Genomic DNA, 24057 nt, shown 5'->3' with positions numbered 1-24057 from the left:
CAGCTCCAGGTTAAACACAAACAGTATTAACAGTACCGTACTGACCGACCAAGTGCAACAGGCATGGAACTCCATCCCACAAACTGACATGCGGCAGCTGTAAAACACAATGCATGCACGTTTGCACGCTGTCATCCAGCGTTCTGGCGTTAAGTCCATTATTAATGTATCAGTATTTCATATTTGCAATTGCTTATTGCACGCTTACATTAACCTGTAAGCATGGAATGTTAATCACTTGAATATCTTTCCAAAACAGATATATTTCCGAAATCTCATTTTTTTTACATTAATAAATTTTCGAAACTTCCTGGCAGATTAAAACTGTGTACCGGACAGAGACTCGAACTCGGGACCTTTGCCTTTCACGGGCAAGTTCGCAGGAGAGCTTCTGTAAAGTATGGAAGGTAGGAGACGAGGTACTGGCAGAAGTACAGCTGTGAGGACAGGGCGTGAGTCGTGCTTGGGTAGCTCAGATTGATCAGACACACTTTTTTCCCCCAAGAATCTTATTTTCCGGTCCAAAACACCAATGCAGTGACATGGGTACGGGGAATGGTTGTGGGCTACGTCTATAACGAATCGGAAAAGGACAAAATGGATTTTTGGCATTTTCTGCTGGACGGACACACGAAGCTGCAACAGCATAAGAAATATAGGCAAGACTTCGCTAATTATTTGCGACTTACATTTAGCGACCCGCCGGCCAGATGGGGTGTGACGGGTGAGAGATGAGATAGACGAAGAAGCCGAGACAGAAATCGATCACACTTACGGACCCTTAGTTAATTTCGAGAAGACGACCCAGTCTTACACCAACGTCTGGAGAACGAGTCGATAGATCTCTCTTGCTCTATCGAACGTCGGGTCGTGAGCACGTGTCGCCCCCGACATGAATTTCATTTCATTGCTACAGGAGCATGTTTCTTTTGTATTTGTACTATCCGCGATGTCTTCATGTCTTTCATTTGGACATTTTCAGTTTTATTCATTTCCTTACTTCATTAATTTTCTAATTAGCCAGTATTTGTCAACATTTGGACACTGTAGACAATATTTATGCGGTAGTACAACAAAACGTATCTCAGCAAAGGTTGTTAAGCCTGACGTTGAAAAATAATTAAAAAAAAAGATGGTAGCGCACTTGCCCGCGATAGGAAAAGGTCCCGAGTTTGAATCTCGGTCGGGCACACAGTTTTAATCTGCCAGGAAGTTTCATATCAGCGCACACTCCGCTACAGAGTGAAAATCTCATTCTGGAATAAATGTTCGGTTTTACGATTTTTTCCGTCAGCGTATTTCTGAGCAGCAGCTGACGCGGTGCTTTACTCACACCTTCCATGGTAGGAGGGGGAGTAGCAGAGGGCAAACTTGTAGGGGAAGGCAAAGATTGGAATATAAGCTAGAAACGATGAAGGAGGCTCGAACAGCAGAGGATAACAAACCAGATCGAAGTCAATGACAGAACAGAAAAGACGCAGGCTACTGACCGGTGCGTCGCTCGGCGTCCCGGAAGGTGATCTCCTCGATGAGGACGGCGGGGCTCCGTCCTTTGGCGTTGACGGCGAAGACGGCGACCCGGAAGGTGACCTCCGGCTCGAGGTCGGCGAGGAGGAAGACGGGCGCGTCGGCCGCCGTCAGGTTGTAGCGCGGCGCGGAGCCCGAGAAGAGCTCGAGCACGAAGGTCTGCGGCAGGCCGCCGTCGAAGCCCGCCTGGCACCACACCTCGACCGAGCTGGCCGTCTGGTTGCTCAGCGAGCAGTTGCGCACCGGGAACGGCTTGCCTGCGGACACCGGCGCACTCTGCAGGCTTGCGGCAGCGGATCCAGCGGCGCCGAGCGAGCGACACAGCAACTACTGTAGCTACGTGCGCGCTGTTACCCACTTCCCGTTAACGGCTAATTACTGCAGTGGCCGCTACCCACGCAGCCAAAAAAGGTACATTGCTGATTTACAAAATTTTAATCACTGCAAATATGCACTTTCAGATTCCCCCGAAAATTATCACTGTATACCAACAGTCTACCACCAGTCTACACTAAAGTGACAAAAGTTATGGCACACCTCCTAATACCTTCTCCCCCCCCCCCCCCAATGAACCATGGACCTTGCTGTTGGTGGGGAGGCTTGCGTGCCTCAGCGATACACATGGCCGTATCGTAGGTGCAACCACAACGGAGGGGTATCTGTTGAGAGGCCAGACAAACGTGTGGTTCCTGAAGAGGGGCAGCAGCCTTTTCAGTAGTTTCAGGGGCAACAGTCTTGATGATTGACTAATCTGGCCTTGTAACACTAACAAAAACGGCCTTGCTGTGCTGGTACTGCGAACGGCTGAAATCAAGGGGAAACTACAGCCGTAATTTTTCCCGAGGTCATGCAGCTTTACTGTATGATTAAATGATGATGGCGTCCTCTTTGGTAAAATATTCTGGAGGTAAAATAGTCCCCCATTCGGATCTCCGGGCAGGGACTACTCAAGAGGACGTCGTTGTCAGGAGAAAGAAAACTGGCGTTCTACGGATCGGAGCGTGGAATGTCAGATCCCTTAATCGGGCAGGTGGGTTAGGAGGGATAAAGAAGCTTGCACAGGATAGAGTAGCATGGAGAGCTGCATCAATCCAGTCTCAGGACTGAAGACCATAACAACAACAACCTCCTAATATCGCGTCGGATCTTCTTTTGCCCGTCTCAGTGCAGCATATCGACGTGGCAAAGATTCAACAGCCCGCTGGAAGTCCCCTACATAAATATTGCGCCTTTCTGCCTCTGTAGCCGCCCATAATCCCGATTCTACTACATTTCCGAAAAGGGGCAAAAACTAGATAGTGGCGCCTCCCCCCTCCCCCTTCTCCGAAATTTAGGAATGGGACGTCAAAGTTTTAAGGAAATCGATTTTTCATAAATATGTTCATTTTGTAGCTCACATCTTTCTGAGGAGTTTGATATATAAAACATATATGTTCGAGGAAATGTAAGATGTTATTTGGTCTTGAGTGTGCCACTGCAGCGAAATGCAGGAAGATCAGCAGCGGATAGGCTCTAGGTGCAGGAACTGGCAACTGACCCTTAACATAGACAAATGTAATGTATTGCGAATACGTAGAAAGAAGGATCCTTTATTGTATGATTATATGATAGCGGAAAAAACACTGGTAGCAGTTACTTCTGTAAACTATCTGGGATTATGCGTGCGGAATGATTTGAAGTGGAATGATCATATAAAATTAATTGTTGGTAAGGTGGGTGCCAGGTTGAGATTCATTGGGAGAGTCGTTACAAATTGTAGTCCAGCAACAAAAGAAGAGGCTTACAAAACACTCGTTCGACCTATACTTGAGTATTGCTCATCAGTGTGGGATCCGTACCAGGTCAGGTTGACAGAGGAGATAGAGAAGATCCAAAGAAGAGCGGCACGTTTCGTCACAGGGTTGTTTGGTAATCGTGATAGTGTTACGGAGATGTTTAGCAAACTCTAGTGGCAGACTCTGCAAGAGAGGCGCTCTGCATAACCGTGTAGCTTGCTGTCCAGGTTTCGAGAGGGCGCATTTCTGGATGAGATATCGAATATATTGCTTCCCCCTACTTATACCTCCCGAGGAGATCACGAATGCAAAATTAGAGAGATTCGACCGCGCACGGAGGCTTTCCGGCAGTTGTTTTTCCCGCGAACCATACGCGACTGGAACAGGAAAGGGAGGTAATGACAGTGGCACGTAAAGTGCCCTCCGCCACACACCGTTGGGTGGCTTACGGAGTATGAATGTAGATGTAGATATAGAAACTGCAGTGCCACGCCTTTTGTCGCACTTCACTGTTTTTCGCTCTGTGGAATTAAAACGTTTCCGACTTTGATAAAGGTCGGATTGTAGCCTATAGCGATTGCGGTTTATCTATCGCGTCATTGCTGCTCGCGTTGGTAGAGATCCGATGACTGTTAGCAGGATATGGAATCAGTGGGTTCAGGAGGGTAATACGGAACGCCGTGCTGGATCCCAACGGCCTCGTGTCACTAGCAGTCGAGATGACAGGCATCTTATCCGCATGGCTGTAACGGATCGTGCAGACACGTCTAGATCCCTGAGTCAACAGATGGGAACGTTTGCGTGACAACAACCATCTGCACGAACAGTTCGACGTCGTTTGCAGCAGCATGGACTACCAGCTCGGAGACCATGGCTGCGGTTACCCTTGACGCTGCATCACAGACAGAAGCGCCTGCGATGGTGTACTCAACGACGAACCAGGGTGCACGAATGGAATAACGTCATTTTTTCGGATGAATCTAGGTTCTGTTTACAGCAACATGATGGTCGCATCCGTGTTTGGCGACATCGCGGTGAACGCACATTGGAAGCGCCATTCTGGCGTATCACCCGATGTGATGGTATGGGGTGCCATTGGTTACACGTCTCGGTCACCTCTTGTTCGCATTGACGGCACTTTGAACAGTGGACGTTACATTTCAGATTTGTTACGACCCGTGGCTCTACTCTCCACTCGATCCATGCGAAATCCTACATTTTAGCAGGATAATGCACGACCGCATGTTGCAGGTCCTGTACGGGCGTATCTGGATACAGAAAATGTTCGACTGCTGCCCTGACCAGCACATTATCCAGAACTCTCACTAACTGAAAATGTCTGGTCAATGGTGGCCGAGTAACTGGCTCATCATAATATGCCAGTCACTACTCTCGATGAACTGTGGTATCGTGTTGAAGCTGCATGGGCAGTTGTATCTGTACACGCCATCCAAGCTGTGTTTGACTCAATGCCCATGCGTATCAAGGCTGTTATTACAGCCAGAGGTGGTTGTTCTAGGTACTGATATCTCAGGATCTATGCACCCAAATCAAATTGCGTGAAAATGTAATCACATTTCAGTTCTAGTATAATATATTTGTCCAATGAATACCCGTTTATCACCTGAATTTCTTCTTGGTGTAGCAATTTTAATGGCCAGCAGTGTATATTAGCGTCAGTGGTATAAAACGGTGCGAGTGTTTGGACTCATGCGTTGCAGCTCGTGAAGTCAGGCTCCACATCAACCTGTTTTATTTTGCTGTTTCCATACGCTGACCTGCATATACATACCTCTTCACTGCCATGACTCATGACTGAGATTTGCATACATCGTGTCTCGACGTCAACCTATTTTTCTATGCTGATTTCATACACTGACCATCACATGCATGCCACTTTACTGTGATGAGCCATGACAGAAATTTTCCATGGTACTCGGGACTTCCCGCACCGACCAGCACTTATATACCACTACAAAGCGATGACTCACACAGAGATTTTCCATTCATACACGTCTGCATGTCGACCAGTTTCACTGTGCTCATTCCTTACATTAACAAGCATATGTGTACCACTACCTTCGTCTGCGATCGTCTGCAGAATCGGAAACTTTGCATTCCTCAATCACAATCACCTCGAAACAAAGCTGTAAGATTTATGGTCACTTTTATTAAGTAAAGAAAATAGCCTTGGAACAGAATGGAAAGGCATTGTTCTCCTATGTGATAGCGAAAGACCGCACGTGATACGCACGGCACATGTTTTACTTCAGAGTTTCTGTTGCAAGGTTTACAATCGTCCATAATACAGGCAAGATCCTGCACCGTAAGATTTACATTTGTTCGGCAAACTGAAAGGAAATCTGGGGGAAAATAATCTTTCAACGATTAGGGCGTCCACACGCCACATGTCGAATGACTCAGTGAACAAGAAGCACATTTCTGTCATCGAATAACTTACACAGTTGGTATATTGATCCGGCCGTTGTTTCCAGACACTTGAAAACTGTTGAAAAATAGTGTCATTTTGAAATGTAATAGTGTAGAATTTAACAAATGTTACTTATTCTATCATACACTAAGGTGAATAAAGTCATGGGACAGAGATATGCACATTACAGATGGAAGTAGCACAGCGTACTCAAGGTATAAAAGGGCACTTCATTGGCGGAGCTATCATTTATACTCAGGTAATTCATGTGAAAAGGTTTCAGACGTAATTATGGCCGCAAGACGCGAACTCACAGATTTTGTACGCAGAACGGTAGTTGAAGCTAGACGCATGGGACGTTCCATATCGGAAATCGTTAGGGAATTCTATATTCCGAGATCCACGGTGTCAAGAGCAAGCAGAGAATATCAAATTTCAGGCATTACTTCTCAGCCAGGACAACACAGCGGTGTTAGGGTAGAGTGAACAGTGCTATCACACAGGCACCACTGCGTGAGATAACTGCAGAAATCAATGTGAAAGGTACGACGAACGCACCTCTTTGGACAGTACTGCAGAATTTGGCGCTAATAGGCTATGGCAGCAGACGACCGACGCGAGTGCCTTTGCTAACAGGGTGACATCGCATGCAGCGTCTCTCCTAGGCTCGTGTCCCTATCGGTTGGACCCTAGAGGACTGGAAAACAGTGGTCTGGTCTGGGGAGCTCCGATTTCAGTTAGTAACTGTTGATGGTACGGTTCGAGTGCGACGCAATCCCAGCGAAGCCATCACCATGTTGTCAACATGGCACCGTGCAAGCTGGTAGTGATTGTAGAATGGTGTGGGCTGTGTTTATATGGAATGGAATGGGTCTTCTGGTCCAAATGAACTGAACATTGACTGGATATGGTTATGTTCGACTACTTGGAGACTATTTCCAATCATTTATGGACCTCATGTTTCCAAACAATGACGGAGTTTTTGTGGATGGTAATGCGCCACAACTGTTCTCGGTTCCGTTGAGGAAAATTCTGGACAATTCGTGCGAATGATTTGGTCACCCATCGAACATTTATGCGACATAATCGAAAGCACAGGTTGTGCACAAAATCCTGCACTGGCAACAATTTTGCAATTAGGATGGCTATACTGGCTATGTGGTCTATGGGTAGCGTCTTTGATTCATAATCAAAACGTCTCCGGTACCGGGTTCGATCCCGCCATTTCCTAAATTTTGATAAATAATCAGCATTGGCGACCGAAGACATCCGGCATAAGAAGTCAGCCTCATTCTGCCAACGGCCTTGCCAAAGAGGGCGGAGGAGCGGATAGAGGTTCAGGGCACTCTCTTGTCCTAGGGGTGGGAAATTGCCCCTAAAGGCGGAAGAATCAGCAATGATTAACGACATGAGGATGCAGAAGGCAATGGAAACCACTGCATTGAAGACACGTAACGTGTATCCACAAGACATGTGGCCTGTAATTGAAGAAGTGTCACGATGATCTCTCCATTGACAAAAGATTCCGGAATAGTCCCCCATTCGGATCTCCGGGAGGGGACTGCCAAGGGGGAGGTTACCATGAGAAAAAGATTGAATAATCAACGAAAGGATAACGTTCTACGAGTCGGGGCGTGGAATGTCAGAAGCCTGGACGTGGTAGGGAAACTAGAAAATCTGAAAAGGGAAATGCAAAGGCTCAATCTAGATATAGAAGGGGTCAGTGAAGCGAAGTGGAAGGAAGACAAGGATTTCTGGTCAGATGAGTATCGGGTAATATCAATATCAGCAGAAAATGGTATAACAGGTGTAGGATTTGTTATGAATAGGAAGGTAGGGCAGAGGGTGTGTTATTGTGAACAGTTCAGTAACCGGGTTGTTCTAATCAGAATTGACAGCAGACCAACACCGACAACGATAGTTCAGGTATACATCCCGACGTCGCAAGCTGAAGATGAACAGATAGAGAAAGTGTATGAGGATATTGAAAGGGTAATGCAGTATGTAAAGGCGGACGAAAATCTAATAGTCATGGGCGATTGGAATGCAGTTGTAGGGTAAGGAGTAGAAGAAAAGGTTACAGGAGAATATGAGCTTGGGATAAGGAATGAAAGAGAAAGACTAATTGAGTTCTGTAACAAGTTTCAGCTAGTAATAGCGAATACCCTGTTCAAGAATCACAAGAGGAGAAGGTATACTTGGAAAAGGCCGGGAGATACGGGAAGATTTCAATTAGATTACATCATGGTCAGACAGAGTTTCCGAAATCAGATACTGGATTGTAAGGCGTACCCAGGAGCAGATATAGACTCAGATCACAATATTGTAGTGATGAAGAGTAGGCTGAAGTTCAAGACATTAGTCAGGAAGAATCAATACGCAAAGAAGTGGGATACGGAAGTACTAAGGAATGACGAGATACGTTTGAAGTTCTCTAACGCTATAGATACAGCAATAAGGAATAGCGCAGTAGGCAGTACAGTTGAAGAGGAATGGACATCTCTAAAAAGGGCCATCACAGAAGTTGGGAAGGAAAACATAGGTACAAAGAAGGTAGCTGCGAAGAAACCATGGGTAACAGAAGAAATACTTCAGTTGATTGATGAAAGGAGGAAGTACAAACATGTTCCGGGAAAATCAGGAATACAGAAATACAAGTCGCTGAGGAATGAAATAAATAGGAAGTGCAGGGAAGCTAAGACGAAATGGCTGCAGGAAAAATGTGAAGACATCGAAAAAGATATGATTGTCGAAAGGACAGACTCAGCATACAGGAAAGTCAAAACAACCTTTGGTGACATTAAAAGCAACGGTGGTAACATCAAGAGTGCAACGGGAATTCCACTGTTAAATGCAGAGGAGAGAGCAGATAGGTGGAAAGAATACATTGAAAGCCTCTATGAGGGTGAAGATTTGTCTGATGTGATAGAAGAAGAGACGGGAGTCGATTTAGAAGAGATAGGGGATCCAGTATCAGAATCGGAATTTAAAAGAGCTTTGGAGGACTTACGGTCAAATAAGGCAGAAGGGATCGATAACATTCCATCAGAATTTCTAAAATCATTGGAGGAAGTGGCAACAAAACGTCTATTCACGTTGGTGAGTAGAATATATGAGCCTGGCGACATACCATCTGACTTTCGGAAAAGCATCATCCACACAATTCCGAAGACGGCAAGAGCTGACAAGTGCGAGAATTATCGCACAATCAGCTTAACAGCTCATGCATCGAAGCTGCTTACAAGAATAATATACAGAAGAATGGAAAAGAAAATTGAGAATGCGCTAGTTTGGCTTTAGCAAACGTTTAGCTGACGTTACGGCTAATAATAGAAGCAAGATTAAAGAGAAATCAGGACACTTTCATAGCATTTGTCGACTTGGAAAAAGCGCTCGATAATATAAAATGGTGCAAGTTGTTCGAGATTCTAAAAAAAGTAGGGGTAAGCTATAGGGAGAGACGGGTCATATGCAATATGTGCAATAAACGAGAGGGAATAATAAGAGTGGACGATCAAGAACGAAGTGCTCGTATTAAGAAAGGTGTAAGACAAGGCTGTAGCCTTTCGCCCCTACTCTTCAATCTGTACATCGAGGAAGCAATGATGGAAATAAAAGAGAGGTTCAGGAGTGGAATTAAAATACAAGGTGAAAGGATATCAATGATACGATTCGCTGATGACATTGCTATCCAGAGTGAAAGTGAAGAAGAATTAAATGATCTGCTGAACGGAATAAACAGTCTAATGAGTACACAGTATGGTTTCAGAGTAAATCGGAGAAAGACGAAGGTAATGAGAAGTAGTAGAAATGAGAACAACGAGAAACTTAACATCAGGATTGATGGTCACGAAGTCAAAGAAGTTAAGGAATTCTGCTACCTAGGCAGTAAAATAACCAATGACGGACGGAGCAAGGAGGACATCAAAAGCAGACTCGCTATGGCAAAAAAGGCATTTCTGGCCAAGAGAAGTCTACTAATATCAAATACCGGCCTTAATTTGAGGAAGAAATTTCTGAGGATGTACGTCTGGAGTACAGCATTGTATGGTAGTGAAACATGGACTGTGGGAAAACCGGAACAGAAGAGAATCGAAGCTTTTGAGATGTGGTGCTATAGACGAATGTTGAAAATTAGGTGGACTGATAAGGTAAGGAATGAGGAGGTTCTACGCAGAATCGGAGAGGAAAGGAATATGTGGAAAACACTGATAAGGAGAAGGGACAGAATGATAGGACATCTGCTAAGACATGAGGGAATGACTTCCATGGTACTAGAGGGAGCTGTAGAGGGCAAAAACTGTAGAGGAAGACAGAAATTGGAATACGTCAAGCAAATAATTGAGGACGTAGGTTGCAAGTGCGACTCTGAGATGAAGAGGTTAGCACAGGAAGGGAATTCGTGGCGGGCCGCATCAAACCAGTCAGTAGACTGATGACAAAAAAAAAAAAAATACTGGCACCATGGCTCAGTATTTGTACAGAGGCTACTTGTTGAGTCCATGCCACGTTGAGTTGTTGCACTATACCGGAAAAAGGAGGTCCGACAAGGTACTAGTAGGTATCCCATCACTTTCCTCACCTCGATGTAATATGCAACTTTCTGTTTAAAGTCCCCTCATGGAAACAATGCGTGCTCAAACTTAAGACTTTTATAGAAAGGAAGTTCGAAGTGTGAAGGCAGTGGAACTGGGCATATCTTTAAGCATAGGACAGCAGCGTAACTGCTCCTCCATACGACTGTACATCTTCACCTCTCCTGCAGTCCGGTAGCCTGGAGTCTCAACACACTATATTGCCCTCCATCCTTGAGACCACCGTTTTCGTTCTCACAGTAATTTGAATCTTCTACTGCCTATCTGACCATGAAGCCCCTTTGCATACCAGCTGGCATACCATTCGTCTAACACATCCTACTCATCAGTCCATTCACTCATACACGTCCCACATCTTTTTCCTTATAATATTGTTTCCGATACTTCAGACATCCCAATCCTTGCCCACAACAACCACAATATCCCTTATAATTGTCTTTATAATAAAATTTAGTGTACAAGTCGTCATATTATTGTAAATGTACTTATTTTACCTTCTTAACTTTACTACTAGGTAAACCATTAAGAAACAGATTTCACTAGAAAAAACTGTGCGAAATTTTTAAATAAAGTAGAGGACAGCTATGGGAGACAACGAACAAAAGAGGAACAAGCATGTACAAAGGATGGTAAATGGCCATTGCAGGAATTGGAAAATCGAAGATCAGGACAAATTTGCAAGTAAGACAAGAATACAGTTTGTATTGGATTTTTTTAAAATTATGGATACGACATGTCGAGGCAATGGATAAATATATTAAAATTTTATACATATGACTTGGATTCATTCTATTACATATCTGTTTGCTGACGATATAACTGTGATTGCTGGTAGCGAGAACACTCTTACAAACATCTACCGGTATTTTAAGCCCAGCACTTAAGTTAGACAATCTATAGTATCCTCAACGAAACGATTTTCGTGATCAGGAGCCAATTCCCAGCAAAATAATAATACTGTAAATGATCGGAAAAAGAGACAGTAAACTCCTTCAGCTTTTTAAGAAGTAGTGACTCGTTCATGAAAAAATTAAAAGGAACGAACAGCAGACAAAGAGAGCGCTGTGAATCATGGGCTGCACTGCTTCCACTCATAGTAGCGGTCATGGGAATTCTTCCACCGACAGCCATAAAACAAGAAGCACCGTGAACGGTCATATAGTTCCGAACCAGCAGTTAGTTTAGTTCAGTGTCTTAAGCCAGCATTCCGACTTAACAGTCATTATTAATGGTCTTCAATATAATTTTCAGTCATAGTAAAGATTTGAAAGACTGTCATGAGACAGCAAAGCACAGTAAAACATAAAAAAGAGACGCGTTACGAAGGAATTATCCGAGTGAGACCGAAATCAACAGATACGATTTACGTGTAGAAACAGATAAAGGATTACAGTATCAAATAACTGAATGATTTATTCAACAAAAAGAGTTTCACATATTGAGCGCGTCAGTAACTCGTTCGTCCACCTCCGCCCCTAACTCATTGGTCAGTTCCGCCCCTTATACAAGCAGCTATTTTGTTTGGTATTGATTGATGGAGTTGTTGCATGTCCTCCTGAAGAATATCGTCCCAAGTTTTATCCAATTGGCACGTTAGTTCGTCAAAATGCTGTGATACTTGCAGGACCTCGCCCATAAGGCTCCAAACGTTCTTAACTGTGAAGAGATCTAGCGACCTTGCTGGCCAAAGTAGGATTTGGTGAGCACGAAGACAAACAGTAGGAAAGCCGCGTGCGGGTGGGAATTATCTTGCTGAAATGTAAGTCCAGGATGTCTTGCTACGAAGGACAACAAAAGAGGGAGTAGAAAATTGTCGACTTAACTGCTGTGCAGTAAGTGTTGTGGCGTAACAAGACAGCTACGCCACACTGAAGTAGCCGAAAGGCACGCGTTATTTCAAGGAGGCTAGATAGAGGTCTGAAACAGGATACTTATTAATGTTATAAAGAAAAGTATGTAGCTACTAGAACACTTAACTTTTATATCTTCATTGGCTTACAACGTTCTTGGTGATACAAGTGAGACTCTCTCTTGAGGTACATGCAATGTTACAAATGGCGCCTTTCTAGGTCGTAGCCATGGACTTAGCTGAAGGCTATTCTAACTGTCTGCTCGGCTAATGAGCAATGCATGCTAACTATCTGCTCGGCTAATGAGCGATGCTTCGTCCGTGTAGTCGCTAGCAATGTCGTCAGTACAACTGGGGCGAGTGCTAGTCAGTAACTCGAGACCTGCCTTGTGGTGGCGCTCGGTCTGCGATCACACAGTGGCGACACGCGGGTCCGACATGTACTAAATGGACCGCGGCCGATTTAAGCTACCACCTAGCAAGTGTGGTGTCTGGCTGTGACACCACAGTAAGGATGCCGCGTTTGTACATCAAAGAGGTCTCGCTATGAAAATAAATGTCACCTCAGACCATCACTGCAGGTTGTCGGACCGTATTGCGGGCAACAGTCAGGATAATATACCAATGCAGTCCGGGGCGTCTTTAGACACGGCTTCGTTGGTCACCGAAGCGGGACAGATCACTCAAGACAATTCTGCTAAATCCAATGATATACCAGACCGAAAATGCGTCTTGAGACGCCCCTGAGAGTGGACAATTCCTTCGTGGTGCATTATTGTTGTTGTCTTTGAGTATAAACTAGATTCTACTGAATTACGTAGAGAACATTAAGTGCCATTACCAAACCCCACTGAAGTTAGGTACTACACTCCTGGAAATTGAAATAAGAACACCGTGAATTCATTGTCCCAGGAAGGGGAAACTTTATTGACACATTCCTGGGGTCAGATACATCACATGATCACACTGACAGAACCACAGGCACATAGACACAGGCAACAGAGCATGCACAATGTCGGCACTAGTACAGTGTATATCCACCTTTCGCAGCAATGCAGGCTGCTATTCTCCCATGGAGACGATCGTAGAGATGCTGGATGTAGTCCTGTGGAACGGCTTGCCATGCCATTTCCACCTGGCGCCTCAGTTGGACCAGCGTTCGTGCTGCACGTGCAGACCGCGTGAGACGACGCTTCATCCAGTCCCAAACATGCTCAATGGGGGACAGATCCGGAAATCTTGCTGGCCAGGGTAGTTGACTTACACCTTCTAGAGCACGTTGGGTGGCACGGGATACATGCGGACGTGCATTGTCCTGTTGGAACAGCAAGTTCCCTTGCCGGTCTAGGAATGGTAGAACGATGGGTTCGATGACGGTTTGGATGTACCGTGCACTATTCAGTGTCCCCTCGACGATCACCAGTGGTGTACGGCCAGTGTAGGAGATCGCTCCCCACACCATGATGCCGGGTGTTGGCCCTGTGTGCCTCGGTCGTATGCAGTCCTGATTGTGGCGCTCACCTGCACGGCGCCAAACACGCATACGACCATCATTGGCACCAAGGCAGAAGCGACTCTCATCGCTGAAGACGACACGGCTCCATTCGTCCCTCCATTCACGCCTGTCGCGACATTACTGGAGGCGGGCTGCGTGATGTTGGGGCGTGAGCGGAAGACGACCTAACGGTGTGCGGGACCGTAGCCCAGCTTCACGGAGACGGTTGCGAATGGTCCTCGCCGATACCCCAGGAGCAACAGTGTCCCTAATTTGCTGGGAAGTGGCGGTGCGGTCCCCTACGGCACTGCGTAGGATCCTACGGTCTTGGCGTGCATCCGTGCGTCGCTGCGGTCCGGTCCCAGGTCGACGGGCACGTGCACCTTCCGCCGACCACTGGCGACAACATCGATGTACTGTGGAGACCTCACGCCCCACGTGTTGAGCAATTCGGCGGTACGTCCACCCGGCCTCCCGCATGCCCACTATACGCCCTCGCTCAAAGTCCGTCAGCTGCACATACGGTTCACGTCCACGCTGTCGCGGCATGCTACCAGTGTTAAAGACTGCGATGGAGCTCCGTATGCCACGGCAAACTGGCTGACACTGACGGCGGCGGTGCACAAATGCTGCGCAGCTAGCGCCATTCGACGGCCAACACTGCGGTTCCTGGTGTGTCCGCTGTGCCGTGCGTGTGATCATTGCTTGTACAGGCCTCTCGCAGTGTCCGGAGCAAGTATGGTGGGTCTGACACACCGGTGTCAATGTGTTCTTTTTTCCATTTCCAGGAGTGTATATTGTAACATACTCTTAATAGATGTTATTGGGTATTTATTACTGAGGTATCACATTTCTGTTTCAGTGACGCTCTGTCAAACAAGTGTTTAATTCGTAAGAGTAAAATCTGCCACTTTTAAAGAACTACTGCAGTAAAACACCTTTCTGCCACAAGGGACGTTTGGGCTGAAGTAATAGCAGCATTCAGTTGCAAAATTCACGACAAACCACCAGAGCAGTCTTCTTCCTGCTCCAGAAACATCACAGACCCCTCCTACTTGCTCTCGCCTGGTGCTCACTACGTTTTAAAGTATTCGACTTGGAGACCAGTAATGTCTATGCCATCTCGTCCGAATACATATCACCGTCGTAGGATATTAAAGATTCCAGTGGTTTTGTGGCTGCCATGTTACTGCAGTAGACATAGGTTCTAAGAGTAGTTAGTAAATAACCTAGTAGTACAGTAGAGTAGGAAGTGAAGCGGCCAGCCGGTTGTACCTGCTGCCACTACCTGAAAGACACAAGGCGCCTGCTGCACGCCCACGGCGTTGTCGGCCCAGCAGGACAGCGAGCCGTAGTCCAGGTCGGACTGCACCGTGTAGCGCAGCACAGACTCCGAGCCGTTGCTGGAGAAGCGCTCCGTCGACACCTCCATCGTCTCGCCGGAGTTGTTGAACTTCCAGCGGAAGGCGCGCGCCGGCGGATCGGCGTCCACGTGGCACGCGATGTCCAGCGTCTCCGAGCGTGACGCGCCCACCACCATGATGCGCTCCTGCTGGCACGTCGGCGCGTCTGCAACACCGCCACACCACCACAGGCCGCGTTACCCTCACAGATCAGGCACAGGAACTTATCCTACTCTGTGACCTTCAATACAACGCCATTAAAAAAAAAGCTCCAGGTATTTGCATACTATTGAACTGTAGTGTTAGTGATTGCCGGCCGGTGTGGCCGTGCGGTTAAAGGCGCTTCAGTCTGGAACCGCGTGACCGCTGCGGTCGCAGGTTCGAATCCTGCCTCGGGCATGGATGTGTGTGATGTCCTTAGGATAGTTAGGTTTAATTAGTTCTAAGTTCTAGGCGACTGATGACCTCAGAAGTTAAGTCGCATAGTGCTCAGAGCCATTTGTTAGTGATTCAGTTCATTTGTCACGGTCATCGGCGATCAGACTGCTCTCAGAAGGCCGGACTCTACACCATTTGTTTTGACTCTGCAGGCAGCAACTGTGCTGAGTTAATGGTAAACAGCGTTTGCGACATTCGTTCTTGAGTACAAATCACGCCCAATTGACGTGTACGGACTCCAGCTAAACAGCTTCGCCCATTTCAACGAGGTCGCACTGTGGGCCTGCGGGAAGCTGGATCGGCGTATCGACTGACTGCCGCATGTGTTGGCCACAATGTATAGTTGATGTGTCAAGAGTGGTATATGGGACATTACCAACATCAGTAGAGCGCATTCTAATTGTCTGCTTAGCACAGACGGGCGCCAAGATCGATGAATTTTATGAGCACAAATGGTCTACCGAACGTCATCCAGGGAAGAAATCAGGACACATGTTGCGTCTACTCTGTTATCAGGGCCATTGTGAACAGTCTGCTTACAGCAGGGTAAAGGTCACCTGTGCCTCAAGCCAGGCTGCCGCTGATACCATAACACCGACAAATACGGCTAGTCTGGTGTCGCGAAAGAGTTGATTGGAGGGTGTGGAATGACACTCTGTTGGTTCCAGTGTTCTGTCTGTGTGTGAGTTATGCGAGTGATGAACTTACACGAGGTTTTTCTGATCAGCGGCCTATTAAAGAGCGCAGTCGTCCACGACAAATAAGTCGCATCCCAGGACTCATGGAGTAGAAAATGTTGGGGGGGGGGGGGGGCGGCGTCATCAGTTAGAAACTCGCGGCGTATTTGGTGTTTCTACAGGATAAAGCAACGAGTACCAGCTACAATGACCGGGTATTATCCCCGTGCTAGTACCACTTCTTCGACAGGAAGGCGACGTGCATTTACAGCAGGACCATGTACGTCCACATACAGCTGCTGCGACGCAATGTGCTCTTCATTGGTGGACAGCGACTGCCCTGGCCAACAAGATCACCAAATCTCTCGCGAATTGAACAAGCACGGGACATGATGAAGCGGGAACTTACTCGTTCTGCAGGTCCTGCAAGAGCCACTGCCGATCTGCAACAAATGGTGCAAGATGCTTGGGACAGTCTATCCCAGGACGTTTATCATCGATGGCATACAAGAAAACACGCCTGCGTTATCAACAGATGGGGGCACACTGTGTATTGATGCGACTCTTTGCGTATCCTTTACTGTGTCATGTGTTTTAGATGGTCTTAATTTGCTATAAAATACCCCTACAATGATGATCTACCTGTTACCTCAAGTGTGAACAAAATGATCTAGTCCTTGAGGACGTCGCAATTTTTTTCCAGCTGTGTACAAAAAATATCGTTTTCTAGGTCCATACGAACGGAATGTTGGAAGATTTGTGTTCTTCCGCTATGTGTGTCTAAAGCACACTGTACACTGCTTTGAGAGAGTTGTCCAACTAAGCAGTGGTCTCCTGTTATTCCATCCACTAAGTGTGTCTACTGTAAATTGTTTTGGAGCAGCTGTTCAGCTTAGCGAGATGTTTGTCCACTGCGTTGTAACGTTATGAGCTCTTTTCGTGAAGAGAAGCATCCAATACATGTTGTGGGAGGAAAAACTGGCCACCGCCACTTGTGTATCCATGTGAAATCTGTCCTCAAAGGCGACATTGGGGACGTACATGCCTTCGTCGTCAAGACGCCGAAACACAGTGGAGTCAGATGCAGCGGCTTGCGACGCAGCCTGCTTGCTCTTTCGGCCTAAAGTACGCTACTAAGGGCCTAGATACGAACTGTCAAATTAGATTACAACTGACATTTGATATAAAAATTAGTAATAAAGACTTGAGGCAGCTGGGACATGTGACGGATTCTGCTTGGCTAACACAACCACTGACTGGTTGATCATGCCAGAAGACGAAGTCTGCGAAGTTGTTAGTTAAAGGGACCTCGAGAGGAGAAGAATGGCAGAAATACGCCTCCAAGTTTTAGTGATTTACTTCGTTGATAAAGCGTGGCACACCAAAGCGTGGCACACCAAACACTTTGCTCGTTTGGCGTTTGTGTCTTTCCCTCAACCATCAGTTCGTGGCCTAGTTAATTGTAGAAGAATGTATTAGCCTAGGATGTAACATGTGCTTCGTAATAGACAATCAAAACCGTATTTGTGTTCAGTGATTAACACTGTACTTGACGTATGGGTCTTGAATGAGTAGAAATTTCTGTGTGACTGCCTAAGGACATTTGTAGCAATAAGTACCTAATTAAGATGACTTTCATATACTCATTTGCAGCTGGTTATCCAGTGGTGACCCTGGATTTTCAGCAATTCCTTCTGAAGATGTGCACGTACAATATGCAGAGTTTTGTGTTTGTCCGTTGTGCAGCAGGGCACAGAGATGGCAGATTCGAGTGTTTGGGTTGGAGACAGAAGTGCTAGGGCAATATAAACTCCATCTCTTAGATTCCTAAGGTGTCGGAATTCTGGACGCACTAGCTTTGCTATTCCACAGTGTTCTACTTTATTAGTTCATATGTGGATTTCCAATCGAGGTACTGCCATAAAAGACCCCAATACATCCAAACTTTTCGTCACAGTGCGCATACAGCAAACTCTTTTGAATCAGTTTTCCAATAGCGGTAGAGAGCTTTTCTTCCACTACGTGTCCCTAAGATGGCAATCATCAAATCTAAGACAGTCTCTGGCATCACATGCTTTAGTATGCATGGTCTTGTTGGAGGCGCTATTCTATTTCCTTCCTCCAATTTTTGAACTGACGTACTCAGCCAGTTATAGAGGCACCTACGATTTAACGTAGATTCCGAATCACTGTGTATCTCGGTCAACAGACATGTCCAGAGATGAAAGATGTGGTGACATACAAAAATCCTTGGATCAACTGAGGATCGAACCTAGGTGTACATACGGCAAACTATCTTTAATCAGTCGTACAGCTAATCTGAAGTGAGATTTTCTTCTATTACGGAAGCGTACCTTGAATTAGTTGTCAAACAGAGTGATAGTGACCTTTCTCTCCCCTACGTGTGCCTCCTGCAGACTTTTTAGGATCAAAAAATGTGACATGCTTTCAGGCAGAAGCTACAGATCCAACAGACAGAACGTGAGAGGTATAAGACAATGGTGTAACTATCGTATGCTCGCATAATATCGAACCAAATCGGTAGAAACTTGACTCGGAGTAATAATAAATGGATTTTCAAGTCACATGTGAAAGCGTGTGCTCTATCAGGTACAGTGTGAGCTAAGTTATGGCTCTGTAGACCAGATGTCTAACGTATTCCATGATAATACAATAAGGTTTACAGCAAACCTTATAGTCGAAGGAAGTGCCTGGAGCATAGGAGACACTCCGAACCGAAGCAAACAACAAAAATCTGCCGTTGCGGAACGCTGCATAGCTGCAGAGGACTTTGTGAAACGTGAACCGATTAAAGTGTTACGACATACCTCGTAGTTTTAGTATTGCGCTCTAAGGAAGGCTGCTTTAGTACGAGTGGCCGGCGGTCTGAGTAGTACAGTGCATTCCTGCTCTGTAAAGCTAGGGACCCAGTTGTTCACAAACTCACAACGTCGCCCGAGAGCGACTTTCGCACACTACGAGGATGGCATTAGCCCTAAGGCACCGGAGTTGGCGCCCAGCGTTCGGCGATCGCGCCCCCTCTCCTGTGGTTTCTGTATGATAAATTTCTGACTGCATTCTACATCTACATCTACATCTACATCCATACTCCGCAAGCCACCTGACGGTGTGTGGCGGAGGGTACCTTGAGTACCTCTATCGGTTCTCCCTTCTGTTCCAGTCTCGTATTGTTCGTGGAAAGAAGGATTGTTGGTATGCCTCTGTGTGGGCTCTAATCTCTCTGATTTTATCCTCATGGTCTCTTCGCGAGATATACGTAGGAGGGAGCAATATACTGCTCGACTCCTCGGTGAAGGTATGTTCTTGAAACTTCAACAAAAGCCCGTACCGAGCTACTGAGCGTCTCCCCTGCAGAGCCTTCCACTGGAGTTTATCATCTCCGTAACGCTTTCGCGATTACGAAATGATCCTGTAACGAAGCGCGCTGCTCTCCGTTGGATCTTCTCTATCTCCTCCATCAACCCCACCTGGTACGGATCCCACACTGCTGAGCAGTATTCAAGCAGAGGGCGAACAAGCGTACTGTAACCTACTTCCTTTGTTTTGGATTGCATTTCCTTAGGATTCTTCCAATGAATCTCAGTCTGGCATCTGCCTTACCGACGATCAACTTTATATGATCATTCCATTTTAAATCCATCCTAATGCGTACTCCCAGATAATTTATGGAATTAACTGCTTCCAGTTACTGACCTGCTATATTGTAGCTAAATGATAAGGGATCTTTCTTTCTAGGTATTCGCAGCACATTACACTTGTCTACATTGAGATTCAATTGCCATTCCCTGCATCATGCGTCAATTCGCTGCAGATCCTCCTGCATTTCAGTACAATTTTCCATTGTTTCAACCTCTCAATATACCACAGCATCATCTGCAAAAAGCCTCAGTGAACTTCCGATCTCATCCACAAGGTCATTTATGTATATTGTGAATAGCAACGGTCCTACGACACTCCCCTGCGGCACACCTGAATTCATTCTTACTTCGGAGGACTGCTCTCCATTGAGAATGACATGCTGCGTTCTGTTATCTAGCAACTCTTCAATGCAATCACACAATTGGTCTGATAGTCCATATGCTCTTACTTTGTTCATTAAACGACTGTGGGGAACTGTATCGAACGCCTTGCGGAAGTGAAGAAACACGGCATCTACCTGGGAACTCATGTCTATGGCCCTCTGAGTCTCGTGGACGAATAGCGCGAGCTGGGTTTCACACGATCGTCTTTTTCGGAACCCATGCTGATTCCTACAGAGTAGATTTCTAGTCTCCAGAAAAGTCATTATACTCGAACATAATACGTGTTTCAAAATTCTACAACTGATCGACGTTAGAGATATAGTTCTATAGTTCTGCACATCTGTTCGACGTCCCTTCTTGAAAACGGGGATGACCTGTGCCCTTTTCAAATGCTTTGGAACGCTACACTCTTCTAGAGACCTACGGTACACCGCTGCAAGAAGGGGGGAAAGTTCCTTCGCGTACTCTGTGTAAAATCGAACTGGTATCCCATCAGGTCCAGGGGCCTTTCCTCTTTTGAGCGATTTTGTTTCTCTATCCCTCTGTCGTCTAATTCGATATCTACCATTTTGTCATCTGTCCTCGAGAATCGGCGTCACGTCGCTAGTGAAACATCAGTTGACAGTCCTCTCCGAATTTCCACGATTAATCCTTTTGGTAGGTACACGGATGTCTATTTATCAATGACTAAAGGAACCTAGAAAGAGAATTACAGGCACACACAAAGCAGTGAGCCACCACCTTAACAAACTCCGGCCAGTTCCAAGTACCTCTCGAACCAGCTAAAGCAAATGCTAATATGGTTAGTGATTATCAAATACAGAGGTTTAATAAAAAAATTGTACGCCCATGTGTGCGTTTTTATTCATCTATTCCGGGCACTTTCCGTACGAACTTGTGTATTTTTGAGCCGGAGTATGAATGCAAAGTACTTCGCAGGGCAACCAAATCACGGAATGCCCTTACCTGGAAGCAGGAGCACGAGAAGGCCTGCTATAACGGGAACAAGAGAGCCGACGAATCAGCGGGAATTTAGCCGCCACTTCAGACAACCCTCATTGTGAGACGAGTGGTAATGTTGCGCTGCGAGCAGACTCGGCTGGCTCGGGTTAATTGCCACTCACCACGGCAGCCCTGCACACGAAGCCACTGCGGACAGAACCAGCGCTCGGAACTTACTGACTGGCCGGCGAATGAGCTCCATACTAATTCTGAGTGATTGTCTGTTGCCCTTCAAAGGAGAACGAACTACGGACACTTCTGTATATCCAAAGAGTTAGCATGCAGAGAAACGAGTTAGCCGTACGTTTAATAAATTGTACGTGGAAAATAACTAAAGCAATAAACCATAAAAGCAATCTCTGTTCCTATATGCCACTGTAAAAGTCCTATTTTACCGCCATTTCCCTGAATTTACTAGTTCTATGCTGACCCCAGTGGGTAGCTAGACCCAACATGTCTCCGCCTTTACTGATAACGCAAGAACGTCATCCGGTGAACGAAAACCCTACAGTTATAGGGGAACTCGGGGCAGAACGGGATAGCGGGGCACAATAGGAAATTGCTCTTTTCTAGACTGGACAGTGCTGCAACCTGCTCTATGTACATGTAATTATTTCTCCGAATGGAAGAGAAGTCACGGCAGCCATTTTGATATAGTTTGAAGTGCGAGATCTAAGTGAATTGTTGTCCGTCGCGTTACCGCTCTCGTTGTTCTAAAGTTTGGTGAATTTCAACGCCCGGTAAGCTGTTAATTGTATACCCTAAAATGACACATTCCCTTAAAGTGCATGGCATTTATTATACTTTAACTATTTAATGTGTTTAAATACGTCAGTTATTACACTCCGTAAAAGTTGTTAACCTCAAAACTGTTCCTGGGGCGGAACGGGATGGGGCAGAATGGGATAGTGTCCCGTTCTGCCCCGTCATATTTCGATGCAAGTAGAAAGCACACTATATTCTTTTTTCTTTCCCCCTTGCTGTTCCAGATGGTGAGAACGTACATGAAAAAGACTGATAGACAGTAATGTGACGTAAAAGCGATGGTAATGCCAGTTTCAGCCGTTTCATCTTCCCATTTTTAAAAGCATCTAAGCAGTTCAACGTACCGAAATCAACATTGTAAAGATATGTGCGTAAAGCTACGAGTAATCCTGGCTACATAATTGACATATCAGATGGGAAATTTAAACAGGTGTTCACTGCAGAACAAGAAAATGAGCTGGTAACATAGCTCAAGTCAATGGAAAGCAGACGTTTTGGTCTAACAATCAAAGACCTCAAGTCACTAGCCTATCAACTAGCCGAAATAAATGGCTTACCACACAGATTTGCAAACAAACTTGTCAAGCTGCACAAGACTGGGTTAAAGGATTTATTACGAGGCATCCTACACTGTCTATTCGCAACCCAGAAAATACTTCTGGTGCTCGAGCAATGGGATTAAACAAAGTAGCAGTTTCACAGTTGAATTCTCTTCTCAATAATGTTATTGATAAGTGCAAGCTGACTGTTGACAAAATTTTCAACTGTGATGAAAGTGGCTTGACAGTTAATCCTTAAAGTCAGTCGAAAATATTAGCACTCAAGGGAAAAAGGCAAGTAGGAGTGGTAACATCTTCAGAACGTGGAGAAACCGTTACAGCAGTCATCTGCATGTCGGCATCTGGGTTATACATGCCGCCCATGCTTATCTTTCCAAGGAAGAAGAAGAAACAAGAATTTGAGCTTAGATTGCCTCCAGGAGGGGAATGATTTCTAGTATGGTTTAGAAAGTTTGTGGGATTTTCGAAGGCCACGAAAGAATCACCTGTGCTTCTAATTGTTCATGTACATTCAGCTCACACTAAAAACCTGTAGCTGCTTGATATGGCTAGAGACAATGGTGTAGTCCTCCTTTGTTTAGCGCCACACACTTCACATAAATTACAACATCTGGACGTTACGTTTTTCAAGCCCCTGAGTTGTTATTACAGTGAAGAGATAAAAAATGGCTACGGAGCCATCCCGGAAAAGTTGTCACTCTTTTCCAACTATCATCGCTATTTGGGGCCGCGTTTTCAAGTGCTGCAACGATGCCGACGGCTATAAGTCGCTTTAAGAGATCTGAAATATGGCCGTCTGACCTGAATGTGTTTTCAGACTCAGACTACCTCCCATCAGCGCCAACAGATATTCAGTTGAAAAACTGCGAATGTCCGACTGCAAACTCTACAGATGGACAATCTAAAACATTGATTACAGGCTCTCCAGTGTCTACTGAACCTGCCACTAACAGGCCTACGACTAAGACTGACCAAGGCTCAATCATTGACCCCCAGCCTGGATGTTCACGGGTGCCAGACTCTCCCAACCAGCTATGTTCACCGAAAAACTCAGCTTTCCAGATATCGCCCGAAGCTGTCATTCCAATCCCACTAATCTGTAAAAATACTAGGCAGACTACAAGACGAAAAGGAAAAACCGTTGTCTTACCAGATTCTCCTTATAAGAATGAACTGCATAATGCTGTCGCACGTAAAGTCAGGACAGAGACGTCAGGTGCAATGCAAATTAAGGCAAAAGAATCAAACTGTAAACCAAAACAAAGGACATCAAAGACCTTAAGAAAAATAAAAGGAAGAAGATGGTGGTGAAGAGAGAATGAGAGAGAGAAGATGCTGAGTGTCTCTACTGTGGGGACTTCTACTACGTTTCTAATGAGGGCTGGGTCCCATGCCAGAGGTGTTTCAAGGGGGCACACAATTCATGTGCTGGAATAGACAATCAAGATGGAATCCTGATTTGTGACTATTGTCGAAAGGACTAGTAGTTAGTGGTTT

The 24057-nt window shown here is 45.7% G+C and overlaps 1 protein-coding gene across 1 annotated transcript in view; it reads right to left on the bottom strand.

Annotated features, from left to right (window-relative positions):
- The window catches only part of LOC126419614 (nephrin-like), a 421065-nt gene that overhangs the window by 48022 nt on the left and 348986 nt on the right, over positions 1 to 24057 (bottom strand). The window contains exons 9-10 of the mRNA XM_050086803.1: positions 14948 to 15241; positions 1491 to 1784 (exon numbers count right to left, since the gene is read on the bottom strand). Of these exons, the coding sequence (XP_049942760.1) occupies positions 1491 to 1784; positions 14948 to 15241 (588 nt within the window). The remainder of the gene's footprint in view (positions 1 to 1490; positions 1785 to 14947; positions 15242 to 24057) is intronic.

This window comes from Schistocerca serialis, chromosome 9 (genome assembly GCF_023864345.2).
Source record: "Schistocerca serialis cubense isolate TAMUIC-IGC-003099 chromosome 9, iqSchSeri2.2, whole genome shotgun sequence".
Taxonomy (NCBI): Eukaryota; Metazoa; Arthropoda; class Insecta; order Orthoptera; family Acrididae; genus Schistocerca; species Schistocerca serialis.
The sequence above is the reverse complement of the archived record's forward strand: the minus strand, read 5'-3'. Positions and strand labels throughout refer to the sequence as shown.